At 45.7% G+C, this 15,416-nt stretch overlaps 1 protein-coding gene across 4 annotated transcripts in view; it reads right to left on the bottom strand.

The window, feature by feature from the left end:
* The window catches only part of LOC121545870 (zinc finger protein 385A), a 99,727-nt gene that overhangs the window by 35,931 nt on the left and 48,380 nt on the right, over positions 1-15,416 (bottom strand). For 2 of the 4 annotated variants that reach the window (XM_045209448.1, XM_045209449.1), the window contains exon 2: positions 7,008-7,177. In XM_045209448.1, coding sequence (XP_045065383.1) covers positions 7,008-7,177 — 170 coding nt within the window. Of the gene's footprint in view, positions 1-118; positions 586-7,007; positions 7,178-15,416 lie in introns of those variants that run through there. The other 2 variants (XM_041856752.2, XM_045209450.1) reach the window with 2 other exon arrangements.

Here is a 15,416-nt window from a genome sequence, read left to right as displayed (position 1 = left end):
CCGAAGTTTCTCCTTTTGAGTCCTGCCCAGTTTTAGAGTACCTCAATATGAAATCACTCCCCTCTGTCCCATATCTCCCTGTATTCAACACTACTGCTGGTTCAGGTTCTGTACTCACCCTCTTCTCCTGCTCTGAGTCGGCTGGATCTTTAAGCTGCATGGTTCCGCCGGTGTGTATCTCTCTGTGTGTTTGTGTCTCTTTCTCCAAGTGGTGTATGAGAGTGAGGTAGTGGGAGTGTGTGTCTCTCTCTTTACTCATTCAGCCACCTCCTACACACTATACTAGACTGGTATAACCTCAGCAGTGAATGTAGCTAGTGGTACACTCCATCTATTCCTCTCTCTTTTCTTCCTTCTCTTCTCTGTGTCTCTGTGTAGCTGCAGTGTTTGAAGTAATAGTTCTCGCTGTGAGGAATTTCTCTGCTGTTTTTCTACTGATACATCACCTAGCTAGCAAGCGTCTGCCTTATCAACTCAGCCTTCTCTCCTCTTTCTCTCTCCAGCTCCTCTCCTGCTCTCCCACTGCTGTAGTCATTTTCTTCACTTTAGTCTCCCCTTTCTCCTCCCTCTCTCTCTCTCTCTCTCTTCTTCTCTCACACACCCTCTCTCTCTCTCTCTCTCTCTCTCTCTCTCTCTCTCTCTCTCTCTCTCTCTCTCTCTCTCTCTCTCTCGCTCTCTCTCTCTCTCTCTCTCTCACACACACACACACTCTTTCCGTCACATGCATACTCTGACAATCTGTCCAGATGCAGTGTAGTGTGTCATGCTCCCCTCCTCTCCTCCTCCCCCACTCCCTTCCCCTCCTCTGTTCTTGCCGTCTACCAAATGTTGTCATCCCCAGCCAGTATAACTTTTGCCCTCCTCATCACCCCTTCCCATTTCATTCCCACTCCCCTCATCCCCACCCCATACTGTGCTACTCACCACCAACTGTTCAAAACACATGGCCATGTTATGTGGAGGCACTTTCAGAGAAACCTCATTACACACATCAGAAATCTAGGCCTCTTCCCAAATGGCACCCTACAGTGGCTTGCGAAAGTATTCACCCCCCTTGGCATTTTTCCTATTTTGTTGCCTTACAACCTGGAATTAAAATTGATTTTGGGGTTTGTATCATTTGATTTACACAACATGCCTACCACAAAAAAACAGAAAACTTGAGCGTGCATACCTATTCACCCCCCCAAAGTCAATAGAGCCACTGGGATTTTTGCCCATACTTCAAGGCAAAACTGCTCCAGCTCCTTCAAGTTGGATGGGTTCCGCTGGTGAACAGCAATCTTTAAGTCATACCACTGATTCTCAATTGGATTGAGGTCTGGGCTTTGACTAGGCCATTTCAAGACATTTAAATGGTTCCCCTTAAACCACTCGAGTGTTGCTTTAGCAGTATGCTTTGGGTCATTGTCCTGCTGGAAGGTGAACCTCCGTCCCAGTCTCAAATCTCTGGAAGACTGAAATAGGTTTCCCTCAAGAATTTCCCTGTATTTAGCGCCATCCATCATACCTTAAATTCTGACCAGTTTCCCAGTCCCTGCCAATGAAAAACATCCCCACAGCATGATGCTGCCACCATCATGCTTCACTGTGGGGATGGTGTTCTCGGGGTGTTGAGAGGTGTTGGGTTTGCGCCAGACATAGCGTTGTCCTTGATGGCCAAAAAGCTCAATTTTAGTCTCATCTGACTAGAGTACCTTCTTCCATATGTTTGGGGAGTCTCCCACATGCCTTTTGGCGAACACCAAACGTGTTTGCTTATTTTTTTGTTTAAGCAATGGCTTTTTTCTGGCCACTCTTCCATAAAGCGGAATGGATTTAATGGTGCTCCGTAGGATGTTCAAATTTTCTGATATTTTTTTATAACCGAACCTTGATCTGTACTTCTCCACAACGTTGTCTCTGACCTGTTTGGAGAGCTCCTTGGTCTTCATGGTGCCGCTTGCTTGGTGGTGCCCCTTGCTTAGTGGTGTTGCAGACTCTGGGGCCTTTCAGAACAGGTGTATATATACTGAGATCATGTAACAGATCATGTGACACTTAGATTGCACACAGGTGGACTTTATTTAACTAATTATGTGACTTCTGAAGGTAATTGGTTGCACCAGATCTTATTTAGGGGCTTCATAGCAAAGGGGGTGAATACATATGCACGCACCACTTTTCCGTTATTTATTTTTTAGAATTTCTTGAAACAATTTTTTTTTTTGTTCACTTCACCAATTTGGACTATTTTGTGTATATCCATTACATGAAATCCAAATAAAAATCCATTGTTGTAATGCAACAAAATAGGAAAAACGCCAAGGGGGATGAATAATTTTGCAAGGCACTACCTTATTGCACTATATAGGAAATAGGGTGCCATTTGGATGCATCCCTAGTCCCAAATGGAACGACTCCAACACAATATAGTCACATGGATAGCAATACACTACATTTACATAAGTGCTAAATAAAAGTCTTAGCCTATTGAACTCTTTCAGGGTCCTTTGAGGGGATATTCATCAGAACGTCTCTAAAGTGGGTCCAGGATTATGTTTACCGTGTGAGATGAGACTGTCGACAGATTAGACCCACAGAGAGAGAGAGAGAGCACCTGAGGCTACAATATTAGAGAAAGCTGTTTGAAGGGAGAAAGGGAGGGAAGGAAGGAGGGAGGGACAGAGGGAGGGGGGAGGGATAGAGAGAGGGAGAAGGAGTGAGGGAGGTGCAAGAGAGAATCGACAAGTCTGTGCATGGCTCACATGACTAGACAGCTTCATTGGAAATTCCTGACTCTGCCGCCTGCACGAGGCACTCACCTCAGTCTACCTCAGCCCAACCCTTAAGCCTACAGTACCACCAGTAGCAGCTGCTGCTGATAAATGATCACTGTCTTAGGGCACGTTGGGCCAGATTGACACACAGGCAGGTAGAGAACAAATTACATTATAGAGAGACATTGACGCTACAGAGCGACATTGACGCTACAGAGCTTTAAGAGAAGGCAGTCAAGTAGAAGATTTAATAACAGAGACTATGAATAAGTACTTTTTCATTTAGCCTTTAGCTATCTCCTCAGACAGATTGAAATCCTGCTTAAGTTACCGGTACAAAGAGCAATAAGAACACATATAGTGTACCTGCTAGACGCTTTGGTAGTAAACCACCTATAAGCTACTGTACAGTTACAGAGAAGCCTCGGGTTAGCTATCTCCCATCCTTTCAAATGTAACAGTTAAAACCTATTTGGAACTACATGTGTTAACTTTAAAGAATGACTATAATGCAGTGTACTGGCTTTGTCTCTTCAGCGGGGGTCAATGACAGTACTGAAGATGATCCCAAGCAGATAATTCATCTATTTTCTTTGATTGTACAAGAGAAAAAAAGTATGAAAATGTTTGACCTCACTACTGTAATCGCTCTGGATAAGAGCGTCTGCTAAATAACTGAAATGTAAATTGTTTACACCTCCTCTCTCTCCCCAAAAAGGCAAAAATCCATAAACGTTAGCCTGCTATGACAACAACCATGCAGACAGAAGCAGTACAGTAGTAAATGTACTGTCTCCTTTCACTGCTCCTGAAAACATGGGTCTCTCTTTTATTGATCCTATACAGTTGAAGTCGTAAGTTTACATACACTTAGGTTGGAGGGATTAAAACTAGTTTTTCAACCACTCCACAAATGTCTTATTAACAAACTATAGTTTTGGCAAGTCGGTTAGGACATCTACTTTGTGCATGACACAAGTAATTTTTCCAACAATTGTTTACAGACAGATTATTTCACTTATAATTCACTGTATCACAATTCCAGTGGGTCAGAAGTTTACATACACTAAGTTGACTGTGCCTTTAAACAGCTTGGAAAATTCCAGAAAATGATGTCATGGCTTTAGAATTGACTGATAGGCTAATTGACATAATTTGAGTCAATTGGAGGTGTACCTGTGGATGTATTTCAAGGCCTACCTTCAAACTCAGTGCCTCTTTGCTTGACATCATAGGAAAATCAAAATAAATCAGCCAAGACCTCAGAAAAAAATTGTAGACCTCCACAAGTCTGGTTCATCCTTGGGAGCAATTTCCAAACACCTGGAGCTACCACGTTCATCTGTACAAACAATAGTACGCAAGTATAAACACCATGGGACCACGCAGCCATCATACCACTCAGGAAGGAGACGCATTCTGTCTCCTAGAGATGAACGTACTTTGGTACGAAAAGTGCAAATCAATCCCAGAACAACAGCAAAGGACCTTGTGAAGATGCTGGAGGAAACAGGTACAAAAGTATCTATATCCACAGTAAAACGAGTCCTATATCGACATAGATGACATCATGAGGAAGGAAAATTATGTGGATATATTGAAGCAACATCTCAAGACATCAGTCAGGAAGTTAAAGCTTGATCGCAAATGGGTCTTCCAAATGGACAAGCATACTTCCAAAGTTGTGGCAAAATGGCTTAAGGACAACAAAGTCAAGGTATTAGAGTGGCCATCACAAAGCCCTGACCTCAATCCTATAGAAAATCTGTGGGCAAAACTGAAAAAGCGTGTGCGAGCAAGGAGGCTTACAAACCTGACTCAGTTACACCAGCTCTGTCAGGAGGAATGGTCCAAAATCCACCCAACTTATTGTGGGAAGCTTGTGGAAGGCTACCCGAAGCGTTTGACCCAAGTTAAACAATTTAAAGGCAATGCTACCAAATACTAATTGAGTAAACTTCTGACCCACTGGGAATGTGATGAAAGAAATAAAAGCTGAAATAAATTATTCTCTACTATTATTCTGACATTTCACATTTGTAAAATAAAGTGGTGATCCTAATTTTTACTAGGATTAAATGTCAGGAATTGTGAAAAACTGAGTTTAAATGTATTTGGCTAAGGTGTATGTAAACATCCGACTTCAACTGTATGTACTGTCGTGCTATAGTATACTGGGATATATGTGTTTACAGCCCTAGACTGACCGTCTCCTACATAACTACTATATGTACTTGTCAGAAGCAACAATACATGCATTGCCATAGACACACTGTAAGACCAAATCAGTTCTAGAACATCTAGCCAACATTCTAGACCGCAGACTCCCCTCCCAACGGTTCCAGATAAAATACCGGTTTATTACCTGTGTGAGCGAATCCTCGTCAATGTCACTTTCTGTTACTCATCACCCCTTTTAGTGCACACAATGCAGTAATGCCTTTTTAATGGTGTCCTAATACGTAGTTGGTAAGGTCAGGTTGTCCTCTCCAACATCCCCATCTACTGGTCAGCAGCAGCAGTAAAAGTACTAGACCCTGACGGCCAAACTACAGTCTGTAGGCTGTTACAATTCACAAGATCCCACTGGACCAAATATAGATAGTTACTGTGGTAAATAGGAGCACATGGAACGGCAAGTCAAAAGGGCTTTTCACATTCCCGAGCAACATCGAGTCAAACGGTACCCTACAGGCCTCTGAGATGTAGGCTAAATATCCAAGACAGCACAGTATGGTTCGGGTCTGCAGCACGATACTGTGGAAAGAGCTACAGTATGAGAGAGAGTCTGGGTTTGGTTTAAGAGAAACACGTCAGATCTGTCAAGATCTGAAACAGAAAACGAGGATGTCTAACTTTATCAATCTATGACTGGTCAGTCATATTCTGATTTCAACACAGTGAGTGTCAGCAGTGTCCAGCTCTATGGAAACTATGGGGCCTGTTAAAGTCAATGGGTAGTAAAATAAAATGGAGGTTAAGGGTGTCTGTTGTTTGTTCTATGTCTGTCTCACCTTCTGCACTGAGGCCAAGTCTCATGCCATACTTCCAGTTGGCAACAAGTGTCCTATGCTATGTTGCCATGCTATGTCCCGAGCCAGTTGGAGAGCCAAGTGTACTGATTGAGATGGCAAACAAACAGAGAGAAAGTCAGCTGCTGTGGGAGGGACCTTATTACCCCACGTAAAGACCAGGGCCCATAGTCTATTCACAAAGAGTCTCAGAGTAGGAGTGCTGATACAGGATCAGTTTAGCCTTTTAGATCATAATTGGTACGATTTTATGAACAGGGGGGACCTGGACCCATATTCACAGAGTCTCAGAGTGGGAGTGATGATCTTGGATCAGGTCCCCCCTGTCTGATCTAAAACGCAAAACTGATCCTAGATCAGCACTCATACAAGATGGTTTTTGAATTATGTTCCTAGTCCAGTCTAGTAGGACAATCCTAGTCTGTTCTATACATTCTATTCTGCTGACCAACAGAACCACACTGTACTTTGTATAATGCATTTCCTAATCAGCCATCTTGAGAATGCAATGCACAGCTCTTTTCAACAATATGCTGAGTGTGGTGATATGCTAAATATCCTCCTAATCAAAATGATCGCCCATAACTCATAGCCTAGGGCAGACCTGGGTTCAAATAGTATTTGAAATCTTTATAATACTTTAGCTGCATTTCATTGAGCTTGTCTGGCTCAAAGGACACCAATAGAATAATCACAAAACTGCAAGCCCCACTCATGTTGAATTCCAGACAAACGCTCAAAGTGTCTGAAAGATTTTAAGTAGTATTTGAACCCAGATGGCCTGAGGACACAGAAAGTCCCTATAGTAATGAGGGAAGGACATCCACAGGGCACATTGGAGAAAACACACATCAAACAACCATCTCAGACAGGTTTAATACATTGTGTGTTTTGAAGTGTAAGTAGAGCACGATGAAGTGTGTTCTGAAGTATACAGCATTGTAAAAACGACCTTGAAGCTTCTCTTCAATCCAATTCATTTGAAAGGTAGTTAACAGGAAGGTTTCCTGACCTTAACTGCTCTGGTATTTAATCTTGTGACCTGGATCCAGTACCTACAGTATAGTACATACATGTGTATATGTGGTGTGTATGTGTGTGTGTGTTTGTGTGTGTATGTTGTGTTATTGCGTTGAGTATGTGTCGAGTGTGGATATAGTTTGTGTGTATGTGTCAGTGTGTGCATGAGTGTGTGTGTGGGTGTGCATGTACTCACGGTTTTGTATATACTACTCACGGTGTTGAAGTTGTGAAACAGGCCCATGCTGTGTTGTGGTGGAGCTGTGTCCATAGGGAACTGGAGGAAGGGCTTCATATCCAGGTGTGGCTGGATCATAGTGGGGTTCCGCAGGAATGCAGGCATCGCCCCCGCACGGTTTATACCTCCTGCAGAATGAGAGAGAGAAGAGAGAGGGAGGGGCACAGTCAAAATACAGTACATACACTGACTAGAACAGACAGTACGCTCTTAGAAAAAAAGGTGCTATCTAGAACCTAAAAGGGTTCTTCGGCTGTCCCCATAGGAGAACCCTTTGAAGAACCCTTTCTGGTTCCATGTAGAACCCTTTTGGTTCCAGATAGAACCCCTTTGGGTTCCATGTAGAACCCTTTCCACAGAGGGTTCTACATAAAACCTGAAAGGTTTCTCCTATGGGGAAAGCCAAATAACCCTTTCTGGAACCTTTTTTTCTAAGAGTGTAGGCTCTTGTATGTCCTTGAAAGTGTCCTTGGAAGGAACACTCCCCGAAACATGGTGAGGACCTGCATCAACTGCAGCAACAATAATATTGGGCTACAAATAATACTTTACTCACTATCGTAGAATAAGGGGTAACACACTTGCAAACATTTGTGAATAACATAATTTTTTACATTATTGTCCTCTAACACCTTTCTAGTGGAAAAGGTGGAGAGAGAAACCGAACCAATATAGCTTGTGAGGACACAAGTCAGCATTTCATTTTAACAGGCTGCCAGTGTCAAGCAGTGGTTATGAAACATGTCTTCTGTCTACGTCATCGTCCCTATTTCTCTCTGTGTCCCTCTCTGCCCCTCACTCTCTTCCTCTCTTTCTCCTCCCTATCCCCCCTCTCTCTCTCTCTCTCTCTCTCTCTCTCTCTCTCTCTCTCTCTCTCTCTCTCTGTGTCTCTCTCTCTGCCTCTCTCTCTCTCTCTCTCTGTGTCTCTCTCTGCCTCCTCCTGATCCCCTTCGTCTTCTGTAAGGATGACACTGAGGGGGCTCTGCACCAAGCAGAAAACCTCAGCAAGTCAGCTCGCAAAAAATAAGCTTCTTAATATCCTCAACTGGATTTCTGTAGCTTTCAAATTCCCCCAAGACTTAAAGCTCTCCCAGCCGGCTCTTCATTTTTTTGCTCCCTTTCTCTCTGTGTTTGTCTCGCCATTTCTCTCTCTCTCTCTCTCTCTCTCTCTCTCTCTCTCTCTCTCTCTCTCTCTCTCTCTCTCTCTCTCTCTCTCTCTCTCTCTCTCTCTCTCTCTCTCTCTCTCTCTCTCTCTCTCTCTCTCTCTCTCTCTCTCTCTCTCTCTCTATATCTCTCGCTGCCTAATACTTTTTTTATTTTCCTCCTACCCACCTAAATACTTTCTTAATTTCCTGGAGGGCTTTCACCCCACACTTCTCAAAAAGTTTGTTGTGTTCTTATTTAGATTCATTTCAGCTACATTGGAAGAGCAGCCGAAAGTGGCCTCTGTCTGTTGAGGGGAATGTGATGTGATGGGATGTTAAGCCCAGGCTTCTCAGCAGCAGCTGTCTCCCAGTTAGAGGACAGGGTGAGAGAGAGGTGAGAGAGAGAGAGAGAGAGAGAAGAGAGAGAGAGAGAGAGAGAGAGAGAGAGGAATAGAAAGAGAGAGGGAGAGAAAGCGTGAGAGAGAGGAGAGAGAGAAGAGAGAAGGGAGAGAGTGTTCAAGTGAGAGGGAGTTGGGGCTAATTTGAAAGGGACTTTGAGAGACTTTATAAATGTGCTGTCTCAGCCAAAGCCCAGCTGCTGCTTGCCTCTGCTCTCTGCTCCCTGTCCAACCCAACGCTCAGTGCATCTGTGAGCCCCAGGGCTGAGCTGAGCTGAGCTGCTGAGGCCTGCATCATTATGCCCCATTAGACATGCACGGTTGTCCTCTAACACACACACACTTGCACCCCGAAAACACCGATACGAACACACACATACAAACTTAAAATCAAGCACTTGCGTTCAGACACAGAGTTCCCTCCACGAGTACTGGTGTTAAAGAGACAATCAGAGTCTCTCGCTGGTGGTAGACACTGCTGGTGCTCCCATAATCATCCTCTTCACTGAGTCTCTCAGTGAGCAAAACTACAGAGCACTGTCTTCCCATACCGATGCATGGCCTGCACCAATGAGTGTGTGTTAGGGTTGGATATTTTTCCTGGTATTTTACAAATGTTCAATCCCAGGTACCCTGGTATTTCCCACCAAAACCGGAACTGTCCTTCTAAAGCATTATAAAGCATAATATAAGCCTACAGTTGAAGTTGTAAGTTTACATACACTTGGTTGGAGTCATTAAAACTTGGTTAGGACATCTACTTTGTGAATGTTTTTCCAACAATTGTTTACAGACAGATTATTTCACTTATAATTCACTGTATCACAATTCCAGTGGGTCAGAAGTTTACACACACTAAGTTGACTGTCCCTTTAAACAGCTTGGAAAATTCCAGAAAATGATGTCATGGCTTTAGAAGCTTCTGAAAGGCTAATTGACATCATTTGAGTCAATTGGAGGTGTACCTGTGGATGTACTTCAAGGCCTACCTTCAAACTCAGTGCCTCTTTGCTTGACATCATGGGAAAATGAAAAGAAATCAGCCAAGACCTCAGAAATTTTTTTTGTAGACCTCTACAAGTCTGGTTCATACTTGGGAGCAATTTCCAAACGCCTGAAGGTACCACCTTCATCTGTACAAATAATAATCCGCAAGTATAAACACCATGGGACCACGCAGCTGTCATACCGCTCAGGAAAGAGACGCGTTCTGTCTCCTAGAGATGAACGTACTGGTGCGAAAAGTGTAAATCAATCCCAGAACAACAGCAAAGGACCTTGTGAAGATGCTGGAGGAAACAGGTACAAAAGAATCTACTGTATATCCACAGTATAACGAGTCCTATATCAACATAACCTGAAAGGCCTCTCAGCAAGGAAGAAGCCACTGCTCCAAAACCGCCATAAAAAAGCCAGACCACGGTTTGCAACTGCACATGGGGACAAAGATCATACTTTTTGGAGAAATGTCCTCTGGTCTGATGAAACAAAAATAGAACTGTTTGGCCATAATGACCATCATTATGTTTGGAGGTAAACTGGGGATGCTTGAAAGCTGAAGAACACCATCCCAACCGTGAAGCATGGGGGTGGCAGCATCATGCTGTGGGGGTGCTTTGCTGCAGGAGGGTCTGGTGCACTTCACAAAATAGATGGCATCATGAGGAAGGAAAATTATGTGGATATATTGAAGCAACATCTCAAGACATTGGTCAGAAAGTTAAAGCTTGGTCGCAAATGTGTCTTCCAAATGGACAATGACCCCAATCGTGCTTCCAAAGTTGTGGCAAAATGGCTTAAGGACAACAAAGTCAAGGTATTGGAGTGGCCATCACAAAGCCCTGACCTCAATCCTATAGAAAATTTGTGGGCAGAACTGAAAAAGCGCGTGTGAGCAAGCTTTAACTTGCGTGTACAAACCTGACTCAAGTTACACCAGCTCTGTCAGGAGGAATGGGCCAAAATTCTCCCAACTTATTGTGGGAAGCTTGTGAAAGGCTACCCGAAACATTTGACCCAAGTTAAACAATTTAAAGGCAATGCTACCAAATACTAATTGAGTATATGTAAACTTCTGACCCACTGGGAATGTGATGAAATAAATAAAAGCTGAAATACATCATTCTCTCTACTATTATTCTGACATTTCACATTCTTAAAATAAAGTGGTGATCCTAACTGACCTAAAACAGGGAATATTTACTAGGATTACATTTCAGGAATTGTGAAAAACTGAGTTTAAATGTATTTGGCTAAGGTGTATGTAAACTTCCGAATTCAACTGTTTATAATATTCAGCAAGCTATTCTATACTGAACAAAAATATAAACGCAACATGCCAAAATGTCAACGATTTTACTGAGTTACAGTTCATATAAGGAAATCTGTCAATTGAAATACATTCATTAGCCCCTAATCTATAGATTTCACATGACTGGGCAGGGGCGCAGCCATGGGTGGGCCTGGGAGGGCATATGCCCACCCACTTGGGAGCCAGGCCAACCCACTGGGGAGCCAGGCCCACCCAATGGGGAGCAAGGCCAGCCAATCAGAATGAGTTTTTCCCCACAAAAGGGCTTTATTTCAGGCAGAAATAATCCTCAGATTCATCAGCTTTCCAGGTGGCTGGTCTCAGAAGATCCCGCAGGTGAAGAAGCCAGATGTGGAGGTCAAGGGCTGGCGTGGTTAGACATGGTCTGCAGTTGTGAGGCCGGTTGGACGTACTGCCAAATTCTCTAAAATGACATTGGAGGTGACTTATGGTAGAGAAGTGAACATTCAATTCTCTGGCAACAGCTCTGGTGGACATTCCTGCAGTCAGCATGCCAATTGCACGATCCCTCAAAACTTGAGACATCTGTGGCATTGTGTTGTTTTACAAAACTGCACATGGCCTTTTATTGTCCCCAGCACAAGGTGCACCTGTGTAATGATCATGCTGTTTAATCAGCTTCTTGATATGCCAAACATTTCAGGTGGATGGATTATTTTGTCAAAAGAGAAATGCTCACTAACATGGATGTAAACAAATTTGTGCACAAAAGTTGAGAGAAATAAGCAAATATTTTTTGCGTATGGAACATTTCTGCGATCTTTTATTTCAGCTCATGAAATATGGGACCAATACTTTACATGTTGTGTTTATACTTTTATTCTGTATATTGTATATTTTGCTGCATGGGACTCCACACATTTTTTAAGGAGGCAAGCGGAGCACAGGTGCGTGTGTTTTGCGCAAGAGACAAGAGGCTATAAGTTAGAAGCTTATTGTGCATAACCCATAATTCATTAGCTCAATATAAGGCTAATACTGCGTTGAATGTATTACCTGAAAGAGGTAGTCTAGGACATCTATATATAAGGCTATACAGTATATCAATCTAGAACAGGATTATCTATTTTGGATGCAATTTGAATGGAGTTGTCACGACTTCCTCCGAAGCTGCCTCCTCTCCTGGTTCAGGCAGGCTTCGACGTTCGTCGTCACTGGCCTTCTAGCCTCTGCCGCCTGTTTTGCGCACTGGACTGTTGTGACGCATTACTGCGTAACTCTGTATTCCAAAATAAATCCAGTTATCTGTGATTTATCCTCCTGCGCCTGACTCCTTCAAATCACCCATAACAGAATCACACACCCGCCATGGAGTCAGCAGGAGAGGAGCACATGCCTGGAGTCGTGGCACGGGTCTGGGAGCATTCGACGATGCTAGCCAGCTTGGGAGAAGCGATGGATCAGCTGGGCGACCGGATCCAGCCACCCACACCACAGCACCCAGAGGGATCCATATATCACGACAACAGGATTTTGACGGGACAGCTGCACTCTGCCAGGGATTCCTCCTCCAACTGGAGCTATACTATTCTAACATCAGCCCGGCCCGATTGGAGTGGGAGAAGGTGTCCGCCCTCGTCTCCTGCCTCTCGGGGAAAGCCCTGGAGTGGGCCAACGCTGGAATGAAGTTCGCTCGCCTCTTTCGGGCTGTCTTCGATCACCCGCCCAAGGGTAGAGAGGCAGGCGAGCGGCTGGTCCACCTGAGGCAGGGGACGAGGACCGCGCAGGACTTCACCCTGGAGTTCCGGACTCTAGCAGCTGGGTATGGGTGGAACGAGCGGGCCCTCATCGACCACTTCCGGTGCCATCTACGGGAGGACGTCCGAAGGGAGCTAGCGTGCCGGGACACCATGTTGTCTTTCACTCAACTGGTGGACATGGCCATCCGGTTGGACAACCTGCTGGCGGCCAGAGAACGTCCTGGAGGGGGCCTGCCCGTTCCACCCCTCTCCAACCCGGATCACGAGCTGATGGAGCTGGGTGGAGTGGTGATCTGGGAGAGTGGAGGACGACAGTGCCAGTGTCACTCTGGTGGCACGAGAGGACATTTCACTGCATAATGTCGTCAGCGTTCTTTCGGGTCTGGAGGCGGCAGGCATGGCACTCTCGCGTCACCCCAGGTATCGAACACCCACACTCGTTCAGAGCCCACAGCTGCGCACTGTACCCTACCCATCCACTTTCCTGATTACATTGTAATTCCCCAGTGTAAGGCACTGGTCGATTCAGGCGCAGCTGGGAACTTTATGGACAGGTCGTTTTCACATAGTCTAGGCATTACATTGGTTCCATTCCACTCCCCATCAGAGCACTTGACAGTCGACCATTAGGGTCCGGGTTCGTTAGGGAAGTTACAGCACCAGTCACTATGGTTACCCACGAGACTCATCGAGAGCAAGTTACTTTTTTTACTATTGAGTATCCTGATTTCCCTGTTGTGTTAGGTATTCCCTAGTTAGCACTCCACAACCCCACCTTTTCATGGCCGCATAGGGTTCTCACAGGGTGGTCGTGAGAGTGTCAGGGTAGGTGTCTAGGTGTTTCCGTTGGTGCAACCACGGGTGGAAAGTCCAGACAGTACCTCCACCGTGCGCATTCCCCCCGAATACCTTGATTTGGCGCACGCGTTTTCCAAAACCCGGGCGACCAAATTACCACCTCATCGGGTGGGGGATTGCACGATAAACCTCCGGGTAGACGCTGTGCCGCCGAGCACGTGTCCCTGGTTCGCAAAGTGCTGGCCCGACTGTTGGAACATGACCTTTATGCCAAGGCAGAAAAGTGTCTGTTTTTCCAACAGTCCATCTCATTCCTCGGATACCGCATTACCACCTCAGGTGTGGAGATGGAGGGAGATCGCATTTCAGCCGTGCGTAATTGGCCGAATCCAACTACGTAAAGGAGGTTTGGCAGAGTGGGTGGGGTTATATCCTTCCTGTTTGGCCCTGTCCGGGGGTTTCTTCGGATGGGGCCACAGTGTCTCCGGACCGCTCCTGTCTCAGCCTCCAGTATTTATGCTGCAGTAGTTTATGTGTCGGGGGGCTGGGGTTAGTTGGTTATACCTGGAGTACTTCTCCTGTCTTATCCAGTGTCCTGTGTGAATTTAAGTATGCTCTCTCTAATTCTCTCGTTCTCTCTTTCTCTCTGAGAACCTGAGCCCTAGGACCATACGTCAGGACTACCGGGCATGATGACACCTTGCTGTCCCCAGTCCGCCTGGCCTTGCTGCTATTCCAGTTTCAACTGTTCTGCCTGCGGTTACGAAACCCCTACCTGTCCCAGACCTGCTGTTTTCAACTCTTAATGATCGGCTGGAAAAGCCAACTGAGAGACCTGAGCACCTAGGACCATACGTCGGGACTACCGGCCGTGGTGACTCCTTGCTGTCCCCAGTCCGCCTGGCCTTGCTGCTATTCCAGTTTCAACTGTTCTGCCTGCGGTTATGGAACCCCTACCTGTCCCAGACCTGCTGTTTTCAACTCTTAATGATCGGCTATGAAAAGCCAACTGAGATTTATTCCTGATTATTATTTGACCATGCTTGTCACTTATGAACATTTTTGAACATCTTGGCATGGTTCTGTTATAATCTTCACCCGGCACAGCCAGAAGAGGACTGGCCACCCCTCATAGCCTGGTTCCTCTCTAGGTTTCTTCCTAGGTTTTCGCCTTTCTAGGGAGTTTTTCCTAGCCACCGTGCTTCTACACCTGCATTACTAGCTGTTTGGGGTTTTAGGCTGGGTTTCTGTACAGCACTTCGAGATATTAGCTGATGTAAGAAGGGCTATATAAAATAAAATTGAAATTGATTGATTGGCTTTGCCAACTACTATCAGAGGTTTATCCAGGGCTTTGGCAAGGTCGCAGCTCCCATCACACCTCTGTTGAAGGGTGGGTCGTCCCGGCTCCTCTGGTCTGCTGAGGCTGACAGGGCCTTCAGTAACCTGAGGGGTCTGTTCACCTCAGCCTCGGTACTGGCCCACCCCGATCCATCACTACCGTTCGTAGTGGCGGTGGATCCGTCCGAGGTAGGTATAGGCACGGTCCTATCTCAACGCTCGGGCATGCCACCCAAGCTCCGCCCCGTGCCTTCTTCTCCATGAAGCTCAGCCCGGCGGAGCAGAACTACGACATTGGTGATCGGGAGCTGTTGGCTGTTGTCCGAGCCCTGACTGTGTGGAGGCACTGGCTCCAGGAGGCGAAACACCCTTTCCTCGTCTTGACGGACCACCGTAACCTGGAGTACATCTGGGCAGCGAGGAGGCTGAACCCTCACCAGGCCAAGTGGGCCCTATTCTTCACCCGGTTTGATTTTACACTATCATACATCCCGGGTACGAAGAACGTGAAGGCAGACGCACTGTCACGGCTGTACGACATAGAGGAGAGGCCCAGAGACAACACCCCCATACTCCCGGCCTCCTGCATTGGTGTGCCGGTAGTATGGGCGATGGACGCGGATATAGAGCAGGCGTTTACACAAAGCCATCTC

Source organism: Coregonus clupeaformis, chromosome 30, assembly GCF_020615455.1.
Source record: "Coregonus clupeaformis isolate EN_2021a chromosome 30, ASM2061545v1, whole genome shotgun sequence".
Taxonomy (NCBI): domain Eukaryota; kingdom Metazoa; phylum Chordata; class Actinopteri; order Salmoniformes; family Salmonidae; genus Coregonus; species Coregonus clupeaformis.
Note: the sequence above shows the minus strand (reverse complement) of the source record. Positions and strands in the feature narration are given on the sequence as shown.